Source organism: Eschrichtius robustus, chromosome 11 (genome assembly GCF_028021215.1).
Source record: "Eschrichtius robustus isolate mEscRob2 chromosome 11, mEscRob2.pri, whole genome shotgun sequence".
NCBI lineage: Eukaryota > Metazoa > Chordata > Mammalia > Artiodactyla > Eschrichtiidae > Eschrichtius > Eschrichtius robustus.
The window spans coordinates 102,120,007-102,143,180 of NC_090834.1; the positions used below are offsets into that span (position 1 = coordinate 102,120,007).

At 45.1% G+C, this 23,174-nt stretch overlaps 1 protein-coding gene across 2 annotated transcripts; it reads left to right on the forward strand.

The window, feature by feature from the left end:
• The first annotated feature begins 33 nt into the window (after window positions 1-33).
• On the forward strand, window positions 34-23,098 carry ZDHHC5 (zinc finger DHHC-type palmitoyltransferase 5). Of its 2 annotated transcripts, none has more exons than XM_068556703.1 (12): window positions 34-311; window positions 3,367-4,569; window positions 12,556-12,677; window positions 16,219-16,376; window positions 17,134-17,306; window positions 17,462-17,564; window positions 18,168-18,259; window positions 18,688-18,820; window positions 19,282-19,405; window positions 19,834-19,946; window positions 20,434-21,293; window positions 21,725-23,098. In XM_068556703.1, the coding sequence occupies exons 2-12, from the start codon at window positions 4,466-4,468 to the stop codon at window positions 21,888-21,890; spliced, it is 2,148 nt and encodes a 715-aa protein (XP_068412804.1). In that variant the 5' UTR covers window positions 34-311; window positions 3,367-4,465; the 3' UTR covers window positions 21,891-23,098. The 2 variants fall into 2 exon arrangements, with proteins under 2 accessions (XP_068412804.1, XP_068412805.1); XM_068556704.1 differs by lacking the exon at window positions 34-311 and adding an exon at window positions 400-532.
• Window positions 23,099-23,174: the final 76 nt, after the last annotated feature.

Below are 23,174 nucleotides of genomic sequence, written 5' to 3' on the forward strand. Positions count from 1 at the left end.
TGGGTGAATGGGGGAGTGAGCGGGGGCGGGCGCGGCGGCGCGAGCCGCATGAATGAGAGAAACGTGCCCCGCGCGAGATGTCGCGCGCGCCCGGGACAGGGAGCCAATGAGAACGCTGGGAGGGCTCGAGACCCGGCACTGAGGGCAGCGGCCGCGCGCCGGCTCGAAGACGAGCGACGCCGGGCGGGAGCGCGCGGAGCGGGGCGGGCGTGGAGCGTGCGGGGGCCGCGCGCTGCCTCTCAGAGGCCGGACGGCGCTGCTGAGAGGTGGCGGCGACTACGACGGCAGCGGTAACGGGAACCGCGCCGGGGGTGAGTGCCGGGGACACGGGTCCTTGCGGAACCGGAAGTGCCGGGCCAGGAAGGTGGGAGGGGAGAGTGACCTCTAGGGAAGGGGGACCAAGGAGGGGGAGGTGGCTTGAGGCCCCATTCCTCCCCCGGGCCGGGTCATCCAACTGCGGAGGGACCCTTGGGCCCCGGAAACGGACGACGAGTAGAGGCCGGGGATCCACGGCTGCCGGGGCTCAGAACGGGTTAGTGTCGGGCCGCCGGATCCTAGCTCGGGACCCCGGTCCCTCCGCTCCCGGCGCCCAGCCGCCGCCCCTTCCGCCCCCGGCCCTGCACCCCGAGGCTCTGCCGCCTCCCGCAGCCTGCTCCCGCAGCCCCAGTGGGCCCTGCTGCCGCGGATTCCGTCTTCTCTGTCTCGGCCAGCCCTGCCCCATACGGTGTTTCTCAGTGCCCCGGCTCCGGGCTGGGGACTGGGTGCTGTTCCCTCCCTGCGTTTCAGGTCCCCTCGCCCCATTCTTCTGATACTTATTTTGGCTCAAGCCTCATGCTGTTACCTGTTCTTTCGCATCCGTCCTCTTCCTCCCCTACCCCCACCAGCCGGGAACTCCACGCTTTTAGTACTTCGTACTTTTTACAAGTGGGAACTCGAATATATTTGCCATTTTTTTACCTATAGGAATCTGTTATGGGACAGGGCAGAAAGTGTTTTTACCCACTTGGCCGCATGAAAACATTGAAATGAGAAGTAAGAAAGTGACAACGTTATGAAAGGTGTAGGATCACTTATACGTTATACTCTAGACCATTTTTCTGCCTTGGATTTTTCATTTACTGGTTAATGCCATCTTGTCTAGGTTGACCTTATATTCGCATCTTTATCCTTTTATCCCAGTATCCCTTTGTACTATATTAAATCTCTTCAGAGTATTCATTATCACCCGTTCTTTAAATACTTACAAGATTTATATTGCCATGTACTTCGGTACCTTGGTATAAGATGATAATACCCATATTAAGCTTCTGTTTGACTCTTCAGCCAGTATCTTGACATGTGGATTATTCCATGAAACGTTGATAACTGTGTTCAGATTTACTGTATTATACTATTATACCACTTTATTTCAACAAACAATACTTTTGCTTTCAGTCATGCTGCCATGTCCATTTATCCCTTTAAGGAGGTACTTGTATTGAACCTTTGTTAAAGCTTGAAACCACATATTCTGTAGTTTGTTTTATATATACATAGTCCTATTCCATAGATTAAGCCTGAAATGTGTCATACACATTCTTGTACACCTTTCTCCTACTGGTATGGATCCCGACTGCTGGCTCTGATGAACCCCACTCACCCTGCAGTCTCATCCCTACTACCCACAGTACATCCTTCTGCTAAGCCTTGGTGCATCTTTATTATACCCAATACATTCTTAGGTTTTGTCTTGTCACTTCTAATGCATATCCCCTAAACATCTGAGACACTGATATCTTTTGTTTCCCAGTATTGTACTCCCTAGATGCCGTGGCCTTTTATGACTCTGAATTACTTTAGCAGTATTAGCCCATGTGACTTTTCTCCTGTCAGAAAATATAATCTGAAATCATATATGGTGTTTAAATGATATTCTACCCTAGATAAAATATAAGCAGTGCAATTTTCCATCTTCTCTAATCTTTGGGGTTTTGAGGGGCAAGTTTACTTTAATAGTGTTGTCTGTAAAGCAAGAATTTGCTTCGCATTGTTAACAAAGTTACTTAAGCCTAAATTCAGAAAGTTGGGCTTTGATTCCTGTAGGAATCAATCTATTCTAATAATGCTGTTTGGCTCTCTAAAACCCTTTTTTTTTTTTTTTTTTTTTGAGAGAGAGAGAATGAATGAATCTTGAAGGAAGGCACCTTAGCCTTTCATGCCACAGAAAAGAGAGGAAGTGCTAAATTCCAGGGTACATTCATATTTCACTATTCAAAACTTCTGGTATTTTAACTTCAGCCTTTGGAATTAAGGAAGCTATTACTCCTCTTAGGTGGAAAAAAACCTTAAGTAAAATTTTTGGTCTGCAGATTCCAAGCTGTCATCACTGAGCAGGTAGTGTAGTGGATGAGAAAGAGGTAGAAAGGGTTTGTGTCGGCAAAGGGGCCTGTGAACTCTTGGGTTCTGAACCTGACTGCTCAAGTCATTCAGTGGAATGGCCTCAGGCGTTCTCTAGCCTTCAATTTTACCGAGTAGGATAAGGAACTGTGTCACCAGATAATGAGTTAAATGCTTTGCGATCACTGGATGAAAAGCATCCTATAAAATCCAAAGTGCTAATGTTATTTTGCTACTACCATCAACAGAAATAATTGTTATTTTTAATCATATCAGGGAAGGTGGGGCTCAGTTGACTTCCTAATAGGCCAATGTAGAAATAGAGAACTGTTGAATTGGGAAGAAAAAGACCAGCCCTCCCCTTGTTCACTCAGTTTCTCATAGGGGGCATCTCACCTTTCAGTGCAGGGACATTTCTCATCCAGGTCCTTTCATCAGTTATTTCAGAAGACCAAAAATTCAGCTTTTGCCTCTTTAAGGTTATAACTAAAAAGTATAGAAGGGTAAGAGTGAGAGAGACATACACAGAAAGGAAATGAGACTGTCCTAATTTTGTCCTACTTTTTTCTTTTTTCATTGTAGCAATAAATATTCTCTTTGTTCAAAGACAAGTCTCTTTTCTAGGACTGCCCTTCACTGCTGTGCCTTTGTTTGTTTTTAGATTTTGATATTCTTGGTATTTGTTACTGCCTATATGTGTCAGGTGAGATGGGCCCCATCTGTGTCAAGAGCTAGTTCTTTGATGACCTTAGGCCAGCTGAAGCCATGTTTTTCTCTTTTCAATATGAAGAGGACTTAGAAGAGTGAAGAATTCTGAACCCATTGTCCTCCCAATTCACAGTCCTTTCCCACATACACATAGTGAAGTAGAAAACCATCTTTCTTTCAAAAGGCACTTTTTAACAGAGTAGCTTGTGGGGTTTTAGCCTTGCTGGTCTTAAGAAATGCCATGAAAAAATTTCTCTGATAAAGATATTTGTTTTTCTCCAGGTGAGGCACTGTAACACAGCTGAACTCTGCATCCAGAAAGCCCAAGATTGAAGAAGAAAGATCAGAGACATTGACTGACCTGGAAACAGGGACCTCTTTGGAACTTTGCTTTCATCCGCAGTGGCTTTTAAAAGTATCATCGAGTGGAATTGATTTCTTCATCTTATTTTGCTTATTGGGAAGAACATGGCTTCAGGGATTTTATGTTTCCCTTTAGTTTTGCATGAACTCCATAGGAAAAGGAGCCCTTAAAGGGTTTGGGAATAACAAGAGACTGAAGACAGGCAAGCTTGCGTGTGCTCTCTCTCTCTCTCTCTCTCTCTGTTTTCCCTCCCGCTTCAAAGAAAAGGATTTACAACTCAACCTTGTAACAGCTGCTGCCCAGCTTTAACCATCAAGAGAAAGTAAATAAAATTAAACCACCATTGCCAGACTACAAGCCCTGAAGTCAAGGTGTGGGAGTGGTGGCATTGAGAAAACTGCCTGAAAGGGACAAAGACTGCAGTAAAAACGGCTTCTCCTTAAAGCTGGAAGGGGCACCAGTTTCCTTCTTGGATTGGAATAGAAACACCTCCTTTAGGTGCCGCTCACATTTTGTGGAAGTGTGGTAGTCGTGGAGGTTCTGTAGTATCTCCTCCGAAGAATTTTTCCTTGCTTGGAGTGTTCCGTCCTACCCTGATATCCTCCCCTTCTTTCCTTTTGAAGACTCTCCTCCCTCTATGAGCTGTTCCTTGATCTGTCTGACTGCCCATGTTCTCTACCTGCAGCCATTTTCATGTGTGCAGCCTACTGTTTGTCTCCAGTTTTTAAACTGTACAAGTTGTGGTTCTTAATCTCTCCTTCTGCCTTGTTCTGGGGAGGTGGTTATTCATCATTTGGAATCACCTTTCCCCCTCCCATGTGCTTTCCTTCATTTGAGATCTTTTGACCTTTGGTTTTATTTGGGAGGGGGAAGGGTGATAATTCTAAATTTTCTGCTTCCCTGGTTTCCTTCTGTACTCTTTTGGCCGTTGTCTCCCTCATCCCATTTTCTTGTCTGTTCTGCCGCTGTGTGGGCCTGGGCTATGCGGCAGGGCAGATCTTCCATCAGAGCTCCAACATGCCCGCGGAGTCTGGAAAGAGATTCAAACCCAGCAAGTATGTTCCAGTCTCGGCAGCCGCCATCTTCTTAGTGGGAGCTACGACCCTCTTCTTTGCCTTTACGTGAGTTTTCTCCCAGTGGTGCTATGGGCGGGGGTGGGGGAGCTCCATGGGAGGCGAGGGGGTATTTTTCCTCTTGAGTTTGGCTACTTACTTGCAAAGGCAAGGGACTGGGAGAGTTTGAGGTCTGATAGAGGTAAATCCAGATCCCAGAGATGTGGCAAGAAGCGTAAGAACAGGCCTACCCTCTCGACCTTGTTAGGAATTTTACTCTGCTGACTCCTCTACTTTCCCCTGCCTCCCTTCCTTTGAAATCACAGATGTCTTCATATTTCCCTACCCAGTTTCATCGTTAGATGATTCTGCACTAGGAAGGAAATGGGAGGGAATCACCAGAGAGTCTTGAAGCAGCCTAAGCAGTCAGTTCTGTGAGAGAAGTGGACTAGATGAAAGGTTTTTCAAAAAGTAGTGGCTTTTCCCCAGGATATCTGAAGCTTAGATTTGAGACTGTGGGAACTGGGAGTACTAGAGAATTTCAGAATTGATTTCCAAGGTATACCAATGAGATGGTTTTGGCTCGTAGTGTTACTCAGATGGTTTTCTCTGTATTCTTAAGAGCCGAAGGCTGGAGAAGTGAAGGCCACTGGGAAAGGGCAAGTTTTATTTAGGAAGAGAGTTCTAGAAGGCTTCCTTTACGTTAGTTCCTGCTGAAGGGAATGACAGTCATTTCTCCCATTCCCTGGTCCTATTAGGAAAAACAGTTGGTGTCGAAAGATTTCCCACTTAGGATATTCAGCCTTTGTTCATCTGCTTGTTACTGGAGGAGACGTGAGTGATTTACATCTTTTTCCTTTTCCCTGGTATTTCAGCTGTCGACTATCTGGCAAGCGTCTTTGCCGTTACCTGTTTATAAATTAACAAGTACCAGGCTTCTGAGCCTTAAACTGTTGAGTCATTGAGTTAGTGTTCCAGTTGTAGCTCTTGGAACAATCAGAGCAGGCTAGATTTTCTGGGGAGTTCACTTTGCTGTGATTCAGGCTCAGACCTAATGGTGGGTGCTGTTTAGAGCCAGTGTGAGGTTGCCGGCAAGAGGAAGAGAATGAATTGACGTGGTAGGGAATAGAAGCAGTTTGGAGTCACTGAAGGATGAATGAGCAGGAGTTGCTGTGGTACAGGCAGAAATTAACTCTGAGATAGGAGGGAAGGGGCACCCGCCACCTCCACCCAAACAGAGCTTCTGATGCCAGAAGGAATTCTAAAAACTATGGGTCGTTTGGCCAAAAGAGTAATAACGCAAAAGTAAAGTAAATATGATGTTTTCCTATTTAGTTTTTAAACAAGGCAAGAATGAATCTATTATCTAAGGTATGGGCATCATCCTGCTTCCCACCTCTTCCTCTAAAGAGTAGAAGTCATAGATCCTTTGGCCCCCAGCTCTTCAGCCTGAGCATACCTGTTGAAACCCTCAAGGATTCCACTCCTACCCTTAAGGAGGAGTGAGTCTTCAGTGTCAGACTTGTTTTGGTTTCTGCTCTTATGACCACTAAGTGGAATCAGCATTTTAACCAAGGGACATTTACATGGGATCTTAGTATCTTTGTAGCTGTTGTGGTGCTGTGTCAGGAGGGATAAGTACAACACCAATTTGACACCCTTAGACCTGCTTAATTGGGGAGGGTCTGTTTTCCTTTAAGAGGCAAAGCCTTCGGGAAGTTAGGAAATTTGGGGAACTGGCTAAGTGGTTTTTCTTTCAACCCATCTGTTCTTGAGTTTGGACAAGCAGAAACCTTGTTCTTAATTTGCTAATCTGGAACCACTGAAGTGTTTGGCTGGTTATACCAGTTTTGCCACAAAGAGTTGTCCTGACATAGACATTTTCTCAACTGATAGTTGAAGCTATTTAACCTACTTCCCCATTGCCTGATGCTAGAAGAGTATGGGGCCCTCCTTATTCCATGGTCTCTCAGCCCTAGGACAAAGAATTTTGGAGGACAGTATTGACTCTTACTTGGAATTACTGCCTCTAACCCAAAGGTAGAAGAGCCTTAAGTCTTAGCTAGAGTTCTCCCTGGCAGTTTCCTCAGGACACGTTTCTGGGCTGTCTTTTCCTCCCTGGGCTTTCCCCTGTCCACTCTGGGGAGACATAAATACCCTGTTTATCTTACCTAGCTCTTGGTACCTCTGAAATTCTCATCTCTTCCTCGCCATCTGACCATATCAGTTCCTCTGCAAGTATACACCTGGGCTGAGGTACCACAGTTCTCCAGAGCTGTTCTGTCCCTTTTGATGTTCAGTTCTCTGTTTAAAACCATACACCACCTAAAAAAGAATGACTGGTTTCAAATAGAGACAAGAGGAAGGCTCTTTTTGAACCAGCTCCTATTTGGGGCCTTAAATCTGTAGCTACTTTGTCATCCTCCTGTTCTCTTCACTAGGCTACAACTGTCTGTTCTTACATCAGTATAAACCCCAGGTGAGAATTACTTTGGGACCTATAGGGCTGGGAGTAGGAGGAGGAGCCCTTTCAGTTGGCAGACATAATTAGTGGAGGCATGTGGGCTTCCACTAATTAGAAACAATTTACCCTCCGTGTTTCTTTGTCAAGTAGGGAAGGCTACGAGCAGAAATTATCAGTTGGGTTTCGCCATCAAAAAAATGGTGATCCTCCTCTGCCCCAGAGAAACTCGAATAGAACAGCTGAGGTCTCCCCCTCTGACCCCGTCCCTCTCATTTATAGGATTTGTCCAGTACTAAAACTAGGCAGGAGTTATTGGGGAACCTGTGTTAATTCTTCTCTCTTTTCACTATTTGGGAAGGAGAGAGTGTCTGCTAAAGTAACTCTCCTGGTCCCCATTAGGTAATAGACACTGCATTTAAGATAACGGGCCTGGACCCTCATCTGGCTTAGTTTAGTCTCCTTTTGTGATTGGCAGGGGGGGCAGTGCCAGGTGAGAGGAATAAGCAGTTTGGGGCAAGCTGATTTTGGTAAAGTCTGTTAACCTTTGTGGACCTCTTTCTTCTGTGTGTAATGAGGAAGTTGACCTAGAGCAGTTGATTTAAGCAATATGACCTTTTTTTTTTTTCCAAATGAGATCTTCTGGGGAACCCCAGTATTTAAAATGTCAGAGTAGGGCTGCTCTGGTTCAAGTGAGGCTGGTGCATAGAGGCCCAGACACTGGGTATCTCCTCTTTGCCTTCCTGGGGACCCCTGAGACCTTCTTAGGGCTCCTGGCAATACCATTTGAAATAAATCGCAGAATTGTATCCCCTAAAGTCTCCTTGAGCTGTGAGTTAAGTCAGCTAGCTTCCCATATATCTGTTTCTAAAACTGATGAGGTGGGGACTTCCCTGGCGGTCCAGTGGTTAAGACTTTGCCTTCCAAGGCAGGGGGTGCGGGTTCGATCCCTGTTTGGGGAGCTAAGATCCCACATGCCTCGCGACCAAAAAACTAAAACATAAAACAGAAGCAATATTGTAACAAATTCAATAAAGACTTTAAAAATGGTCCACATCGAAAAAAAAAATCTTAAAATAAAATTGATGGGGAGGACATGGGGGTGAAGTCTCCGCTGCAAGTGATCCTCTGTGGGAAGGATAAGTCAGGGTTGTCCAGAAATCCATGATGGTCTTTCCAGTGTCCCATCCATGAAAGAGCTTTCTCCTTTACAGTTTCTGCCTCTATCCCCTCTCAAGCATTTCATCCACAGAGTTGGGCAACCTCAGTGGCTCTCCCTTCTGGCCCTTTTTTTTCATGACTGCAGAGGTGCTAGCACCTGATTTGAGTGGGAGCAGCCTCATGATTTGGGGCATTAATTGAGCAGTGTTTTGTTCTTTTCTTTCCCACGTTGTATTCTCACCCAGGAATAAGTGCCCAAGTCCTATATCTTGTACTCAGCTGCTTGAAAGTCTGGTAAGAACAGGACAAATCAAGTCTTTTACGAGAAATTTATCCACTAGAAGGGGAGAGATTGTTTTCCTGTGGAATCTTGAGGATCCCCAGGGGCAAGAAGTGGGATATTCATTCTAGCCTTGCCTCATCACCAAAGAACACTAGTCACACATGTTCATACACATAGTCAAAGTATGTGCTAGGCATGGGAGGAATGCATAGACCTGTTCTTTAGGAGCGAAGTGCCTCTGTTGTTAAATATTCTTGAATCTAGTAGTTCAGAGGAGAGGAAGTGGAGTTAGCGATGAAGGTGGAGCTGGAATGATAATTGATGATGATGGAGATAGTTAATAATGTGGTTTTTTTTGTTTCTTCTATCCCATGAATGCTCAGTATTAAACCAGCTGGTTTAAAAAGAATTCTAGGCTCATTTCAGACATTGTCTCCTCCATTCTCGTACCTGTATTAAGTAGCTGACCTAACAAGCTTGGAGAGTTTCCTGTGAATTACCTAAGGCTACAATAGCAAAGCATTGATCAAGACAGGGTTAAAATCCAAAGCTTCTTGACTCCTACTTTATTTTTCTTACCAGGAACTTATCCATTTTTTATAATGGGCAGAGTTAGAGAGGGCTAGGAAACAGATGTGCAGGAGTGTGGGTATTGAAACCCACTCTCCCAATTTTATTTGGCCTTGAAAACAGGAGTGCTAAAGGGACAGGCAGAAGAACCTGTTCTCCCTGGGATGGTGTAGGTTTGGGAGTCTCGTCGGTGAGTCAGCCAGCCTTCTGGGCTACAGCCACGCCCTCTGCTTTGGAGCTCTGTGATTATTCCCATAGGCTAAGGACGAGCCCCAGCAGCTCCTCAGCTCCGCCCGCGTCTCCGTCCATCAAAGGCCACAGATTCAGATGGGCCACTTGGGGTGGTCACTTAGGAATCTGGCAAAGTACTGTAGCAACGGCAAGCCTCTCCTGAAGCCAAGCAGAATGTGGGATACGGCGGGAGCAGGCTTTGATCTCACAGGCCTCTCCTTGGTGGGATGTTCCCTCAGAGTGCTCAGGTTGGAAGCAATGGTCTTTGACTTGAATCTAGGAGCGCCTGTTGCCTGTGAAGTTGAGTTATTTGCATTATTTCCAGATACTGCCACTGTGAGGGTAGGCTTTATTTTGGCAACAGATACTGGAACTTGATTCTAGAGTTACACACTTCAGCGGGGATGGGTTGATATCAAGAAGGTTGTAGGGGTAAAGTTCATTATCCAGGGGCAGGTCATTGGCAGGTTGTCCAAGAAATGGAGTGATTTGCTTTGTTTGGAAATGCAGAAACTGGAGAAAGAATGGGGTCAGAAAGATTGACATCTGGGCCTGCAAGGGGGCTGATGTCTCATTCTCATTCACCTTAGTTTCCCTCAGAGATGGAGGCACCCTTATTTTTTCAGAAGCTCAAGAGGCCACGTAGCCAATTCTAGGAATGAGACATTTAAATCACGGACACCTCAGTGTTCTAAGGATTTCATTTCTTTTTCCCTTCTAATTATCTTCCCAGGCTGTAGGAGTCAAGTGAGTCACCCTTTCTCCTCGTCCCTGGGTGGAAATTGAAGTGACAGCTAAGTACTAGGGAGGCGCTCTGACCTGGATGACTGGGTTTCAGTTTCTCTCCCTCCCTCGCAAGGAGGCTTTGGGTGGGGCTGTGTAAAGGCTCTTGCCTTCTTGCTTGTATTCCACCCCAAACCCTGCCAAGGTACGGGGACATCTTTTTTGAATGAAAGAACCCCCAGAGGAAGAGGCTTCCATAGGAGACTTTGGTAGAATAAAACTAGAGCTGTGACTGAAGGTCTGTTTTTTCCTTGAAATCACTCCCTGTGCTCTAGCTTCATTATTTTGTCTCCCAATTATGTACTGACCCATAAAGAGAAGCAGAGTTAATTGATAATTACTATCTAAAAAGCCTGGCACATCATAAATATTTACTTAAATTTTTTTTTTTTAATGAACGGCTAAATGGAATTTGAATAAATAGATGGTGCTGGTAAAGACTTGTGAGATGCTTTGTGACAATCAGTTTTACCTTTTATCATTAGTTTATTTTTCATTGAGGAGCTCAGTTCTTTTGAATTGTCCTGAATCACTATTCAGGGCTGTGCTTTTTATTTTTTAAAATTTATTTATTTTTGGCTGCACTGTGTCTTCGTGGCTGCGTGTGGGCTTTTTCTAGTTGCGGCGAGCGGGGGCTACTCTTCGCTGCAGTGCGCGGGCTTCTCATTGTGGTGGCCTCTCCCGCTACGGAGCACAGGCTCTGGGCGCGTGGGCTCTAGAGAACAGGCTCAGTAGTTGTGGCGCACGGGCTTAGTTGCTCCGCGGCATGTGGGATCTTCCCGGACCAGGGCTCGAACCCGTGCGTGTCTCCTGAATTGGCAGGTGGATTCTTAAGCACTGCGCCACCAGGGAAGCCCTGTGCTTTTTATTTTGATGGAGACAGATCACCTCTCAACAGAATCCAGGACTGCTGTGGATTAATTCTCCGGAGTCATTTGCTGTCTTGTTCTCCTGGCCCCTTCTTCCTTTCCTTCAGGGAACTCTTCCTTTCCTTCCGCTGGTCTAGATAAAGGGAACAAGGACAGATGCTGGCCTAATTCTGGAGATTAAGTTCTCAGCCACAAAGCAGATTAGGGTATTTAGCCACTGTCTTGTTATGGGACGTTCTTCCTGAGCTGAGACAGGAGAGAGGGTGTTTGATACCACTGACCAAGCAAGCAGCACATCAGATGTTCTTTTGACACTTCCAGCTCCCAGGAACCATCTTCAGAGAAAGGGAGAGCTCTTGCAGCATTCCTGAGACATATATCCTGACAGAAACTGAGCTTAATCCTGGACTAGGTCACTATTTTGTCAAGGAAAAGTTACCTAAAGCGTATCTCTTGATTTGAACCCTGTGGAATATTGGATATGTGTGGCCAGTTTCTTCTTCCTGCAGGATTTGGGGCTGCTTTGGTCTGATATCTTCCCTTTTTTTTCCTCCTCCACTCTTCTGCTTCATTTATTCATCTTGGGGTCTAGTCCTGTGTCTTGGTTTCCTTCCTTACCTGTGGGTGGTTTCCTTTTCTTTACCTGGAGAACTAGCCTCTAGTTGAATAAAATTCTCCGGAATATCTGATGTATAATGTATCTGGAGAGACTTTAGGCAGTTGAGAGTAGTTCAGAGCCAGCTGGGAGGAGGGAAGAGAAGCCAGAGAGGCAGGTGGTGTCCCATGCTTTGGGTGAATGTGCAGGTCAGTGGGGCATGGCTGGGGTCCAGAAGCCTCAGGCTGTTTCAGAGAAGGGAATGCAGCTGGTGTCAGTTACATACTTAGTCCCTAGCTCTTGTGCCTGGTTAAAAGGAGGTAAGGACAGAGTCCAAAACATGTGGAAAGATCCACGAGGTAAGAATGAATTTGAGGAACACAGACTTTAGTGCAAAGGGTTATGAGTCTTGTACCTTGATCAAAAATGAGTATTTATTTATTTATTTTGGGCTGCGCTGGGTCTTTGTAGCTGCATGCGGGCTTCCTCTAGTTGCGGCGAGCGGGGTCTACTCTTCATTGTGGTGCACGGGCTTCTCATTGCGGTGGCTTCTCTAGTTGCGGAGCACAGGCTCTAGGCACGCGGGCTTCAGTAGTTGTGGCGCATGGGCTTAGTTGCTCCACGGCATATGGGATCTTCCTGAACGAGGGATCGAACCTGTGTGTCCCCTGCATTGGCAGGCGGATTTTTAACCACTGGACCACCAGGGAAGTCCTAAAATGAGTATTTCTGTGGGAAACTAGACCCACTTGTTGGGAAGGATAAAGATAATTTGAGACTTCAAAGGTGAACCACACAAGATTTATATATAGGTATGGGGACTGAATCTTTTTTTTTTTTTTAATATTTATTTATTTGGTTGCACTGGGTCTTTAGTTGCAGCTCGCTGGCTCCCTAGTTGTGGCATGCGAACTCTCAGTTGTGGCATGCATGTGGGATCTAGTTTCCTGACCAGGGATTGAACCCGGGCCCCCTGCATTGGGAGCATGGAGTCTTAACCACTGCACCACCAGGGAAGTCCCTGAATCTTTATAGATTTTTTTATATGGTTGGTGTCCAAAGTGTTAGAGGCAGCCCCTCATTTTCTTTATTATCTGTGCAGCTGTCCAGGACTAAGCCTCTACGTGTCACCTGCAGTGCCCGTCTACAATGCGATTGTTTTTCTCTTTGTGCTGGCCAACTTCAGCATGGCCACCTTCATGGACCCAGGGATTTTCCCTCGAGGTAAGATCTCCCTCCTCTCTCTTGGAAATATCTTACTGCCTTTGAAAAAGAATGATTTTTGGACATTCATACATTTGGTCTGGGGCCTTAGGAGTCTTGGGTTTGGGGATACTTTTATAGTCTAATGATGAAAAGCAAGTCAGGATCTTAGGAATATATGTCATAACTTCTAGGCATCTGATCCACTTTGGCCCAACTCTTTGATTTTCAGTTACTCATTCAGCAGAAATTTATTTCGAGCACATGGGTTGGGCATTGTTGCTAGTTTTGATACTATCTAAGATGAATTAGAGAGTGACAGTGTGATAACAAACTGTAATGGAAGCATGAAAAAGGTTCTCTGAGACCTTAGAAAAAGGGGCACTTATATCTGCCCAGAAAAATTGGGGAAATGCTGCTGAAGATAGGTAGGAAGGACTTTATCGAGTAGAGGATGGAAGGGAAAGGCATTCTAGGAAGAGGAAGCAGCATATACAGAATTGTAGCTGTGAAATGCAGAGTTCAGTGGGTGGAAGTTAGAATGCATGGTGGGGCCAGAAGGGGCAAGAGATAAACCAGAGCCAAGTGTAAAAGACTTTATGTGCTAAATTAGGTAGATTATAATTCTTCCTTCGGACAGCAAGACGTCTTTAATTGGGGGAATCACAGGATCACATTTCCTTTTACAATAATAATTCTTATAAGAATGTACAGATACCTTTTGGGAGGCTATTGCAATAATGCAGACCAGATGAGAACTTGAATTCAAAGCTGGATTTACAGATTTTTCATTAGTAGACCCAGCAGAATTTTTCATTACTAATTGCTTACTAGGGGAGAGTGAGAGGGTGAAGGAGTTGTCTAGGGTAGTTCCAAGGTTCCTCACCTGAAAGATAGGTTGTATGCTGGTTCTTTATAAACCAAGACCCAAGTTATAGGACTGTTGAGTGGGTTTGGAGGGAAGACAGAGCATCTTAGACACGTTGAATTTGAGATACTTAATGGATCATTCAGGTAGTTACCCGTGGGCAGTTGAGTAGTCAGACTCACGGCAGAGTCCTCAGCCATGTAGTATTTGAAGCAACAGGCGTTAAGATTTTCTAGAGAAAGTAGAATGAGATTAGGAAAGAACGAAAGTCAGCCTGACCAGTATTGACATTTTAATAATGAGGAGAAGGAGGAGCCACTGAAGAGGGATTGAGCAAGAAAAGTTAGTAGGAGGATAAACCGGACAAAGTGGGAACCAAGGAAAGTTCATGAAGTAGCTGATTGTTGGCAATATCAGAAATTAGGTCCAATAGTATGGAAACTCAAAGTTGCCCATTGTTTTAGTGACTAAGAAATTAGTGATCTTAACAAGAATAGTTTGCGACATCCCTGGTGTTCCAGTGGTTAAGACTGCGCTTCCACTGCAGGGGGCATGGGTTCATCCCTGGTTGAGAACTAATAAGATCCCACGTGCTGCGTGGTGCGGCCAAAAAAATCAAAACAAAACAAAAAAACACACACACAAGACTAGTTGTTTTTTGTTTTTGTTTTCATTGTTGTTTTTTTGGCCACATGGCTTGCAGGATCTTAGTCCCCGACCAGGGATTGAACCCAGGCCCCAGCAGTGAAAGCACTGAGTCCTAACCAGCGGACTGCCAGGGAATTCCCAACAAGAATGGTTTTAATAGTGTGTTTATGTATGTATGTGGGAGAGAGACAGTTAAATTACCAAAACTATAACGGTTTGGAAGGCAGTGAATAGGAAATGAGGAAGCAGGGTCAATGAGTATTAAGATTATTCTTTCAGGAAGTTGAGCAGAGAAGGAAGAAGATGGAATATCTTAGGGCAGAGGGAGGAGTTTTGTTTGTTTGTTTAATGATACAGAAGACTTTAGCATGTTGATAGCATGAGGAGGTGGAACCAGAAAAGAGACAAGCAGAAGGTGATGAAAGAGTAATTGAAGAGTGACCATCTGGAAGGAGATGCTTTCCTCTGCGTGCTGGAAGGGTTATGCTTACAGATGTAGGCTGTTTCTGGAATAGGAGGTGAGAGTGAGGACCAACCAGCGTTACTGGGATAAGAGATAGAGAATTGATGATGGTTGTTACTGATGACATCTCATTTTTCTGTCAAATGTGAAGTTACCTTGTAAGAGTGAGGCAGGTGGGATTGGGATAGTAACTTCAGTGAGATGAGGTTTTTCTGAAATTCATTGTGCTCACAAAGCCTGTGTCACTGTGCGTGGTGACTTTTGTTTCAAAGCTTAGATTAACAAAAGGCGCTTTGAGTCCCTAAAGCCAAGGAAGATGCTATTTTAATGAGCGTTTAATGTTCATTTATCAAATATTTATTGATTATGATATGGTCATTTGGAATGATTATTATGATGGTCAAATAGCTCGGTCTTGAAGGGAAGATAGAGAAGACATTTACATAAATACACTGTGGTAACTTTAAAGAGTAATCAAAGAACTGTAGTACTTTAAGAAGAGAAAGAGCTCACTTCTGATACATGATAGTGTGGAAGAATCAGATATTTCAATATAAGTAGCATTTGAATTTTTTTCCTTTAAAAAACTTTTTTAAAAAAAGATTTTAATAAGTAGTGAATATTCATTATATAGAAAGTATAAAAAAGGTAAATATCACCTATAATTTCCCAGCCCAGAGATGACTACTGTTATATTGTGGTATATTTCCTTCCAATCAATATTGTGAAGATTTATACATACAATATTATTTATATATACCATAAATCGGTAGCACATATGTGTGTCTGTTTTTATTTCTGTTTTCAAAATGGGATCTTTTTGTTTGTACAGTTCTTTACCTTGTACTTTTTCACTTACATTGTTAGCATTTCCCTAAGTCAGTACATTTGAAAACTTTTAATTCCTATACCATGACTTACTTAATTTTTCCTTCTCATGGGTATTTTTTTTAGATTAATAATAAAAAATGAAAATTGCACACTATATAGATGAGAAGGCAAATTATGTCCTTTAAGCTTTGAAGTGGGGTGGTGAGTTTCTGATAGCTGAAAATTGAAAGGGCATTCAGGTAAAGAGAATGTCTGCAGCCAAGAAACAGTACTGTAATGTATATAGGGAACTAGGGGAAGATCTTTTGGGCAAGGGTGTCTGTGTGTGGAAAAAAGGTTGATGTTAGTTCGTTACTTCCTCTTTCGGATTGTTGTAGTTCAGTCGTGTACTTGTAGATACTGAACTATTATGCAAACTCATTATAGATGTACTTTGATATATAAAGTGTCTGTTTCTTTTGAAATATAATATGTAAACCAAGAATATCAGCATATCCATATCAGAGCCACCTCTGAGTCATATTCTTAAACCTCATTTCCCAGTGTAGAATAAATTGCTTCCTCATCTGCGTTTCCATAGTGTTGTATATAGAGCTGATCTCACCGTATTAGAGTTACTAGTTCCTAGTCTTTCTCACCATTAGACTGTGAATTCCTCGAAGGCAGAGGCCATATTTTAAATATCACTGCATCCCTAGTGCCTAGTACAGTTCTAGCATAGTCATTTTTTCATTAACTTTTACTCTCTACAGCTGAAGAGGATGAAGACAAGGAAGATGACTTCAGAGCTCCCCTTTACAAAACAGTGGAGATCAAGGGCATCCAGGTGCGCATGAAATGGTGTGCCACCTGCCGCTTCTACCGTCCTCCTCGATGTTCCCACTGCAGCGTCTGTGACAACTGTGTGGAGGTAAGAACTCTGGGTGGGGTAAGCTGAACCTAAGTTACCTTCTTCCTACCCACAGAATAAGAATTGAATCCAGTGGATTCTTGGCCATGGATGAAAATATAGCCCTGACTACCTGGGCTGTGTTCTAGCTCTGGCACAAAGTGTTAGCAACGAGGTACACATGAGAGGTAGAGCATAAATACTCTGTTACAGGAGGGAGCCCAGGTGGGTAGGCATAGGCTTTCCCAGCACCATTAGTCATAGCTCCAGCCTTCCATCCCTTGGCTCATCTTTTCGGTTATTTGACCTGCTTAGTGTTCTCCACTCCTTCCACTTCATCATGCTGTTGCATTCAAATTTTACAATTATATTGCTTTCTTCTGCATTCCTTGTCTTTTATTTTTAACCCTTTTTTCAGTGCATTTTTACTTAACTGTAAGCAGTTGCCTGCCAGATTTTTCTTCCAAGCCTCTTTTTTCATGAATCTTAATGTTTCTGCAAAGCCTCTGACATTTGTACCTCTCAGAGTTCCTTGGTCACATAGGATAAACTTTGAGAGGTGGCCTTGGCCTTCGATCAGCCTCTGGAACGTCTTCCTTATAGATTGATAGAGCAAGATAAACTGCATGAACTGTTTTTAAATTTTGTAACTAAATGGTGAACATGATGACAGATTATTAAAAGAAACACGTAAGTTCTGCTGTTTGTTCTGCTTGACAGAAATGATCTAGTGCCATGGTCCAAGGATGCCGCTCAGTCTGTCTCATTTTGCTCCTAGGAATTTGATCATCACTGCCCCTGGGTGAACAACTGTATTGGTCGCCGGAACTACCGTTATTTCTTCCTCTTCCTCCTTTCCCTGACAGCCCACATTATGGGCGTGTTTGGCTTTGGCCTCCTTTATGTCCTCTACCACATGGAGGAACTCTCAGGGGTCCGCACGGCTGTCACGTATCCTTCAAGGCCTGTGGGTTGCGGGACTGGGAGGGGGAAGAATGGAGAAAGTTGAGTCCGGTGGCAGTGAGGGTCAGAGGGAAGGCGGCTACAGCATGGGCTGGGGAAGGCGAGACCACGTTGCTCTGCTCTCCTTGATTGTCTGGCTTCAGAATGGCAGTGATGTGTGTGGCTGGCTTATTCTTCATCCCAGTAGCTGGCCTCACGGGATTTCACGTGGTGCTGGTGGCTAGGGGACGCACAACCAATGAACAGGTATGGGGAGAAGTGACGGGAGATCCCTGGAGAGCAGGGCGTGTGTCTCTTGGCCCTCTAGTTAGTGTATGCTTTTTATGATGAGGTGTCCAAGTTCCTCACGTAAGCATGAGGACGGGCCACTTCTTAGTTAACAAACATTTATAGAATGTCTGCTGTATACTGGTCGATTTAGGCTCTGAGCTAATAGAAACAGTGAAAGACCTGGGCCAGCCCTCAAGAAGCTTACAGTCCTGCTTAAAGGAAAACAATTATTTTTGTGCCCGTAACAATAGCTAACCTTACTTGCTTATTCTTACGTATGTTATCTTAGTTTTCAATATTTAGAGAGCTATTTATCCCCATTTTACATAAGGAAACTGATGTTTAGGGTCAGATAGCTACCATGAAGTGGACCCAGAATTTGAACTGATGACCCTGACTCTGGAGTTCCCATTCTTAGTCGTCACAAGTATAAGCTTCCTTATGGTAGGACTGTATTTTACTCATTTTTATATCTCCCAGATAGTGGGTGCACAATAATTTGTCATTGATTTGTGTTTTGGCTTTTGGAGGTCAAGGTCCCATTTTTTGACTGACCTGGTCCTTTTTCCCTCCCTCTAGGTTACGGGTAAATTCCGGGGAGGTGTGAACCCCTTCACTAATGGCTGCTGTAACAATGTCAGCCGTGTACTCTGCAGTTCCCCAGCACCCAGGTACACCTACCCCTTTGCTCTAGTGTTCACCCTTGGTTAAAACTTTTGTCTTCTTTGGGTTTATTCTGGCTGCCTTTTAGGGAGGGTTCTCTTAGAATGGGAAGCGCCTACAAGGGAGAGGCACTTTAATGGACCCTGTGAGTTCAGTTGTATTCTTTAGATATTATGTTACTCTCTTTGGAGAACTGAGGATGAGATTTACTCCAGAGTACCTTGAGCTAGGTGTATCTGCCCATAGGCCTGGTCTTGCTGTTGTTCTTGTTCTTCATAGAATCAAAGAAATCAGTTCAATGCTGATCTTTTCCCTGGCCTGGTAGGACTGTTTCTTGTATTTGTAAAACTGCTCTGCACAAGGTAGGCAACCATTAGATATTTTGGAACGAACGAATGAATGAATGAATGAAAGCCCTCTCACTCTTGACACTCAGGTATTTGGGGAGACCAAAGAAAGAGAAGACAGTTGTAATCAGACCACCCTTCCTTCGGCCAGAAGTGTCAGATGGGCAGATAACTGTGAAGATCATGGACAATGGCATCCAGGGAGAGCTGAGGAGAACTAAGGTGAGGAATTTAGGGAAGTAAAGCTAGGTAACTTGGGGAATCTCACCCATGGCAAAGAGATGGAAACTTGCTTTGTTTACATCTCTCTTATAGTATTTATCACTTTCTGATTTGTGTTAAAGTTACTTAAACACATATCTTCTTTTTCCCATTAGATTGTAAGTTCATTGACAGTAGAAATTTAGTCCATTCATTTGCATGTCTTCATAGGACTTAACATAGCAGCTTATAGATGGTAGGAGCTCAACAAGTAGTTGGTGGAAATAAGTAAGTGACAGAATGAAACCCTTGTTGAAAGCTTTTCTTTCTCCAAAACCGTCCCCAAACTGATCTGTGTCCTGTCTTCCGATTCCAGTTCAGAAGTATGTGATGACTCCCCAGTGCCCCTCTTACACCAGTTTCATACTTTGAGTTGCCCTAACGCTCAGTTCTCCAAATCTGATTTTCCCTCATTTATCCAGTCTAAAGGAAGCTTGGAGATAACAGAAAGCCAGTCTGCAGATGCTGAACCTCCACCCCCTCCTAAGCCGGACCTGAGCCGTTACGCGGGGCTACGGACACACCTCAGCCTGGCTACTAATGAGGGTAAGGGCAGAAGCAGGAGTGAGAATGTTATTTGTTAGCTGTGGAGATGACACAGGCAAGGGCTGGGAGATGATGCTTATGTTGTGACTGAGAAAACCCAGCAAGTGGTACTTGAACCACTTCTTTGGACAGCCGGGAGAAAGGGGATGACAGTTAGCTATTGGCAGTGAGTTGGACATCTCTGTGTGTCTGTGTGTACTGTCAGCATCCGGACAGACCAGAGAACATTCTGGGATCTGTTTGGTACAGTCACTCACTCTGTGTTCTGGGTTGGTATGAGTCTGTAGTCTTGATTTCAGCAAAATCATTATGTTCCTTTGCTTGGTATATCTTTTCCTACCTTGTTCTCCCCCTGTACTTTAACGAACTCTAGCCAGGTTAAGAGAACAGCTTGTAAAGTGGTGCCCCCTGGGCCTTTTTTCCTGCAGAGAGCAGCCTCTTGGGCAAGGACAGCCCCCCCACCCCTACCATGTACAAGTACCGGCCGGGCTACAGTAGCAGCAGTACATCAGCCGCCATGCCTCATTCTTCCAGCGCCAAGGTACTGAGTGCTCTCTAAGAAGTAGGGTTGTCATGTATGCCAACATGTTCTGGGAAAAAGAAGATTGGGAGAAGGGAAGGAAGAAGCAGAGGGAAGAGAAGAAAACCAAAGGCATTTTACTAATTGTTGGCTTAGTAATAGCGTTGACAGTTTGTCCTTCATCCAAGAGAGGTCACGGTAACATAATAGATAAAAGCATTGATTACAGCGTCAGATCTGAGTTCAAAACCCAGTTGTGCCATCACAGAGAGGTTAATCCTTAACCTCTCTAAGCCCCATTTCCTGCATCTTAATATGAGATACTATTTGTTCCTACTTACAGATTTACTTTAGGGGTTAAACAGGATAATGCATGTGAAAATTCTAAGCATATTGCTGGCACATAACAAATACTGTTTTTGACTGCCTCCTTGGGCTCTGGGGCCTAGTGTCCCAAGAGGGGACAAGAGGAGGAGCACTAAGAACCTGCTTTGCTTTTCTCCCTCAGTTGAGTCGTGGGGACAGCCTGAAGGAGCAAACCTCAATTGCGGAGAGCAGCCATCATCCCAGCTACCGTTCAGAGCCGAGCCTGGAGCCAGAGAGCTTCCGTTCTCCCACCTTTGGCAAAAGCTTTCACTTTGATCCACTGTCCAGTGGCTCTCGCTCCTCCAGCCTCAAGTCAGCCCAGGGCACAGGCTTTGAGCTGGGCCAGCTGCAGTCCATCCGTTCAGAGGGCACAACCTCCACCTCCTATAAGAGCTTGGCCAACCAGACACGTAATGGAAGCCTATCTTACGACAGTCTGCTCACTCCTTCAGACAGCCCTGATTTTGAGTCCGTGCAGGCAGGGCCTGAGCCAGACCCACCTTTAGGCTACACCTCTCCCTTCCTGTCAGCCCGGCTGGCCCAGCAACGGGAAGCCGAGAGGCACCCACGTTTGGTGCCAACCGGCCCAACGCACCGAGAGCCCTCACCAGTCCGGTACGACAATCTGTCGCGCCACATTGTGGCCTCCCTCCAGGAACGAGAGAAGCTGCTACGCCAGTCACCCCCACTCCCAAGCCGCGAGGAAGAACCAGGCTTGGGGGACTCAGGCATCCAGTCAACACCAGGCTCAGGCCATGCCCCTCGTACTAGTTCCTCCTCAGATGATTCGAAGAGATCACCCTTGGGCAAGACTCCACTGGGACGCCCAGCTGCCCCCCGTTTTGGCAAGCCAGATGGGCTAAGGGGCCGGGGACTAGGGTCCCCTGAACCAGGCCCAACTGCCCCCTACGTGGGCCGATCTATGTCTTACAGCAGCCAAAAAGCCCCATCTGGTGTCTCTGAGACAGAGGAAGTGGCCTTGCAGCCATTACTGACACCCAAGTAAGTATTAGTCCATCCTGGCCCCCAATGGACTTAAAAGTAGCGTACTGCCCTGCAGAAGGTATCAGGGCTTCACTTGTACATTTTAGTGCAAGTGGACCCAGGGTTATCCTGCTTGTAAGATAGCCCTTCATTTTCACTTTTACTCCAGCTGCCTTCATGGGCTATTCCTGTTAAGAGACTGAGGATTAATACTTTTTTCTTAGTTCTGTCTTCCTAAAATGTAATTTATTTGCCTGAGAGTGAAAGGAATAAGTAGAGGAGAGAGGGAATCAGGATGCTTGTAAGCAGGGCAGTAAAATAAAAGGGAATCTTTGTATAAGAAAGTATATGTGTAGAAAGCACATTTTTTTCTCTTAACTTTTTAAACTACCTCCCTTTTCGGTGTTGTGTGTCCCACTTCTGACACCTGTCTCTTCTTTTCTTCCCAGAGATGAAGTACAGCTCAAGACCGCCTACAGCAAAACCAACGGGCAGCCCAAGAATATAGGCTCAGCCTCCCCTGGCCCAGGCCAGCCACCTCTCAGTAGCCCCACAAGGGGAGGAGTCAAGAAGGTGTCAGGGGTGGGTGGCACCACCTATGAGATTTCGGTGTGAGCCTTGGGCAGCTCCCCTCCCCCACACCTCTGCGCCTACACCAAAGGGCCCCAGGTGGCCACCTTCCTTTCCTCAAGGGGCTCCCCTCCCCTGCATGGACATTTTTTAAACAACCGATTCCAAGAGGATGAGGACATTTTATAAAATGCAGTGGGGTTGGGGAGTTGGAGAGTTGGGGCCCTGAGACTGGGGTAGCAACCCCCTTCACCTTTTAAGACCTTTCCCTTCCTTAACCCCTGGACCAGACTCAGTGGACATTTGTGCAATTGCTCGCCCTGGAGGGAACCAGATCATTTTTAAACCAGAAATAATTTTTTTTATTATTGTTACGGATTCTATTTTTTTCCTCTTCTGCGTTACCAGGTGTGTGTGTACATATATATACATATATATATATATATATATATATATATATATATATATATATAAAATAAATATCAAAGAAATTATATATCTATCCTGGGATGGGAAAATGAGGGAGGGATACGTATAAGGAGGGGGATTTTACTCTTCCTGTTCCTCAGACCAGCAGGAAAAGACGGGAGACATCGATTGAAGTCTTCCTTTTCCCCGTGGTTCCCTCTCTTTGTCCCACTTACCATCTAAGGAAATAGCACCCCCTGTTGTTGGTGCTAAGTGACCAGGAAAGAAACCCAGGGAGAGGCGCGTCTGGGTGGGGTTTTGGTCGGAGGAGGGAAGGACCTGGAGAGGAGAGTTAGTTTTCTAGGCTCACTGGCACTTAGTTTCCCCAGGGAAGGGGTCAAAGCCCCATGACTTTGGTGGTGGTGGTGGGGAGATCAGGAAAAGAGCTTGGCTGAGCTCCAGAAACAATATTGGATAATCCCCCCTTCTTGGGGGAGAGGGATTATTGTGGGCTTCTTCAACTGGCCCCTCAAAGCCTTCCCCCAACTCACACGGTTGACATTACTTTTAAATTCAAGGCCGGGAGAGAAGAATCCAAAAAGCAATATTTCTCATCACATGCCAAAAACGGGATAGAGAGAAGGAGTGGCAGGCCTCGGCCCCTCCAGTTGTCCCCTGGGGATGACCCCTCAGCCCACCTCAGTATGGTGCTGGGTAGAGGGGATACCTGGGTTCTAACCTTTAAATAGGGGAGACCCCAGCCTCTAAACAGAAGCCCTTTTATTTTTTACTCTGATTAGCCATTTTAAACCAACAAGGAATAAAAAGAAATCCTGATCTAACCAGCTCCCCCTGACTTGCGTTATTTTGTGTGGTTAAGGCAGGGTGAATGATCTCTGATGGGAAGTCAGTTACAAGGAA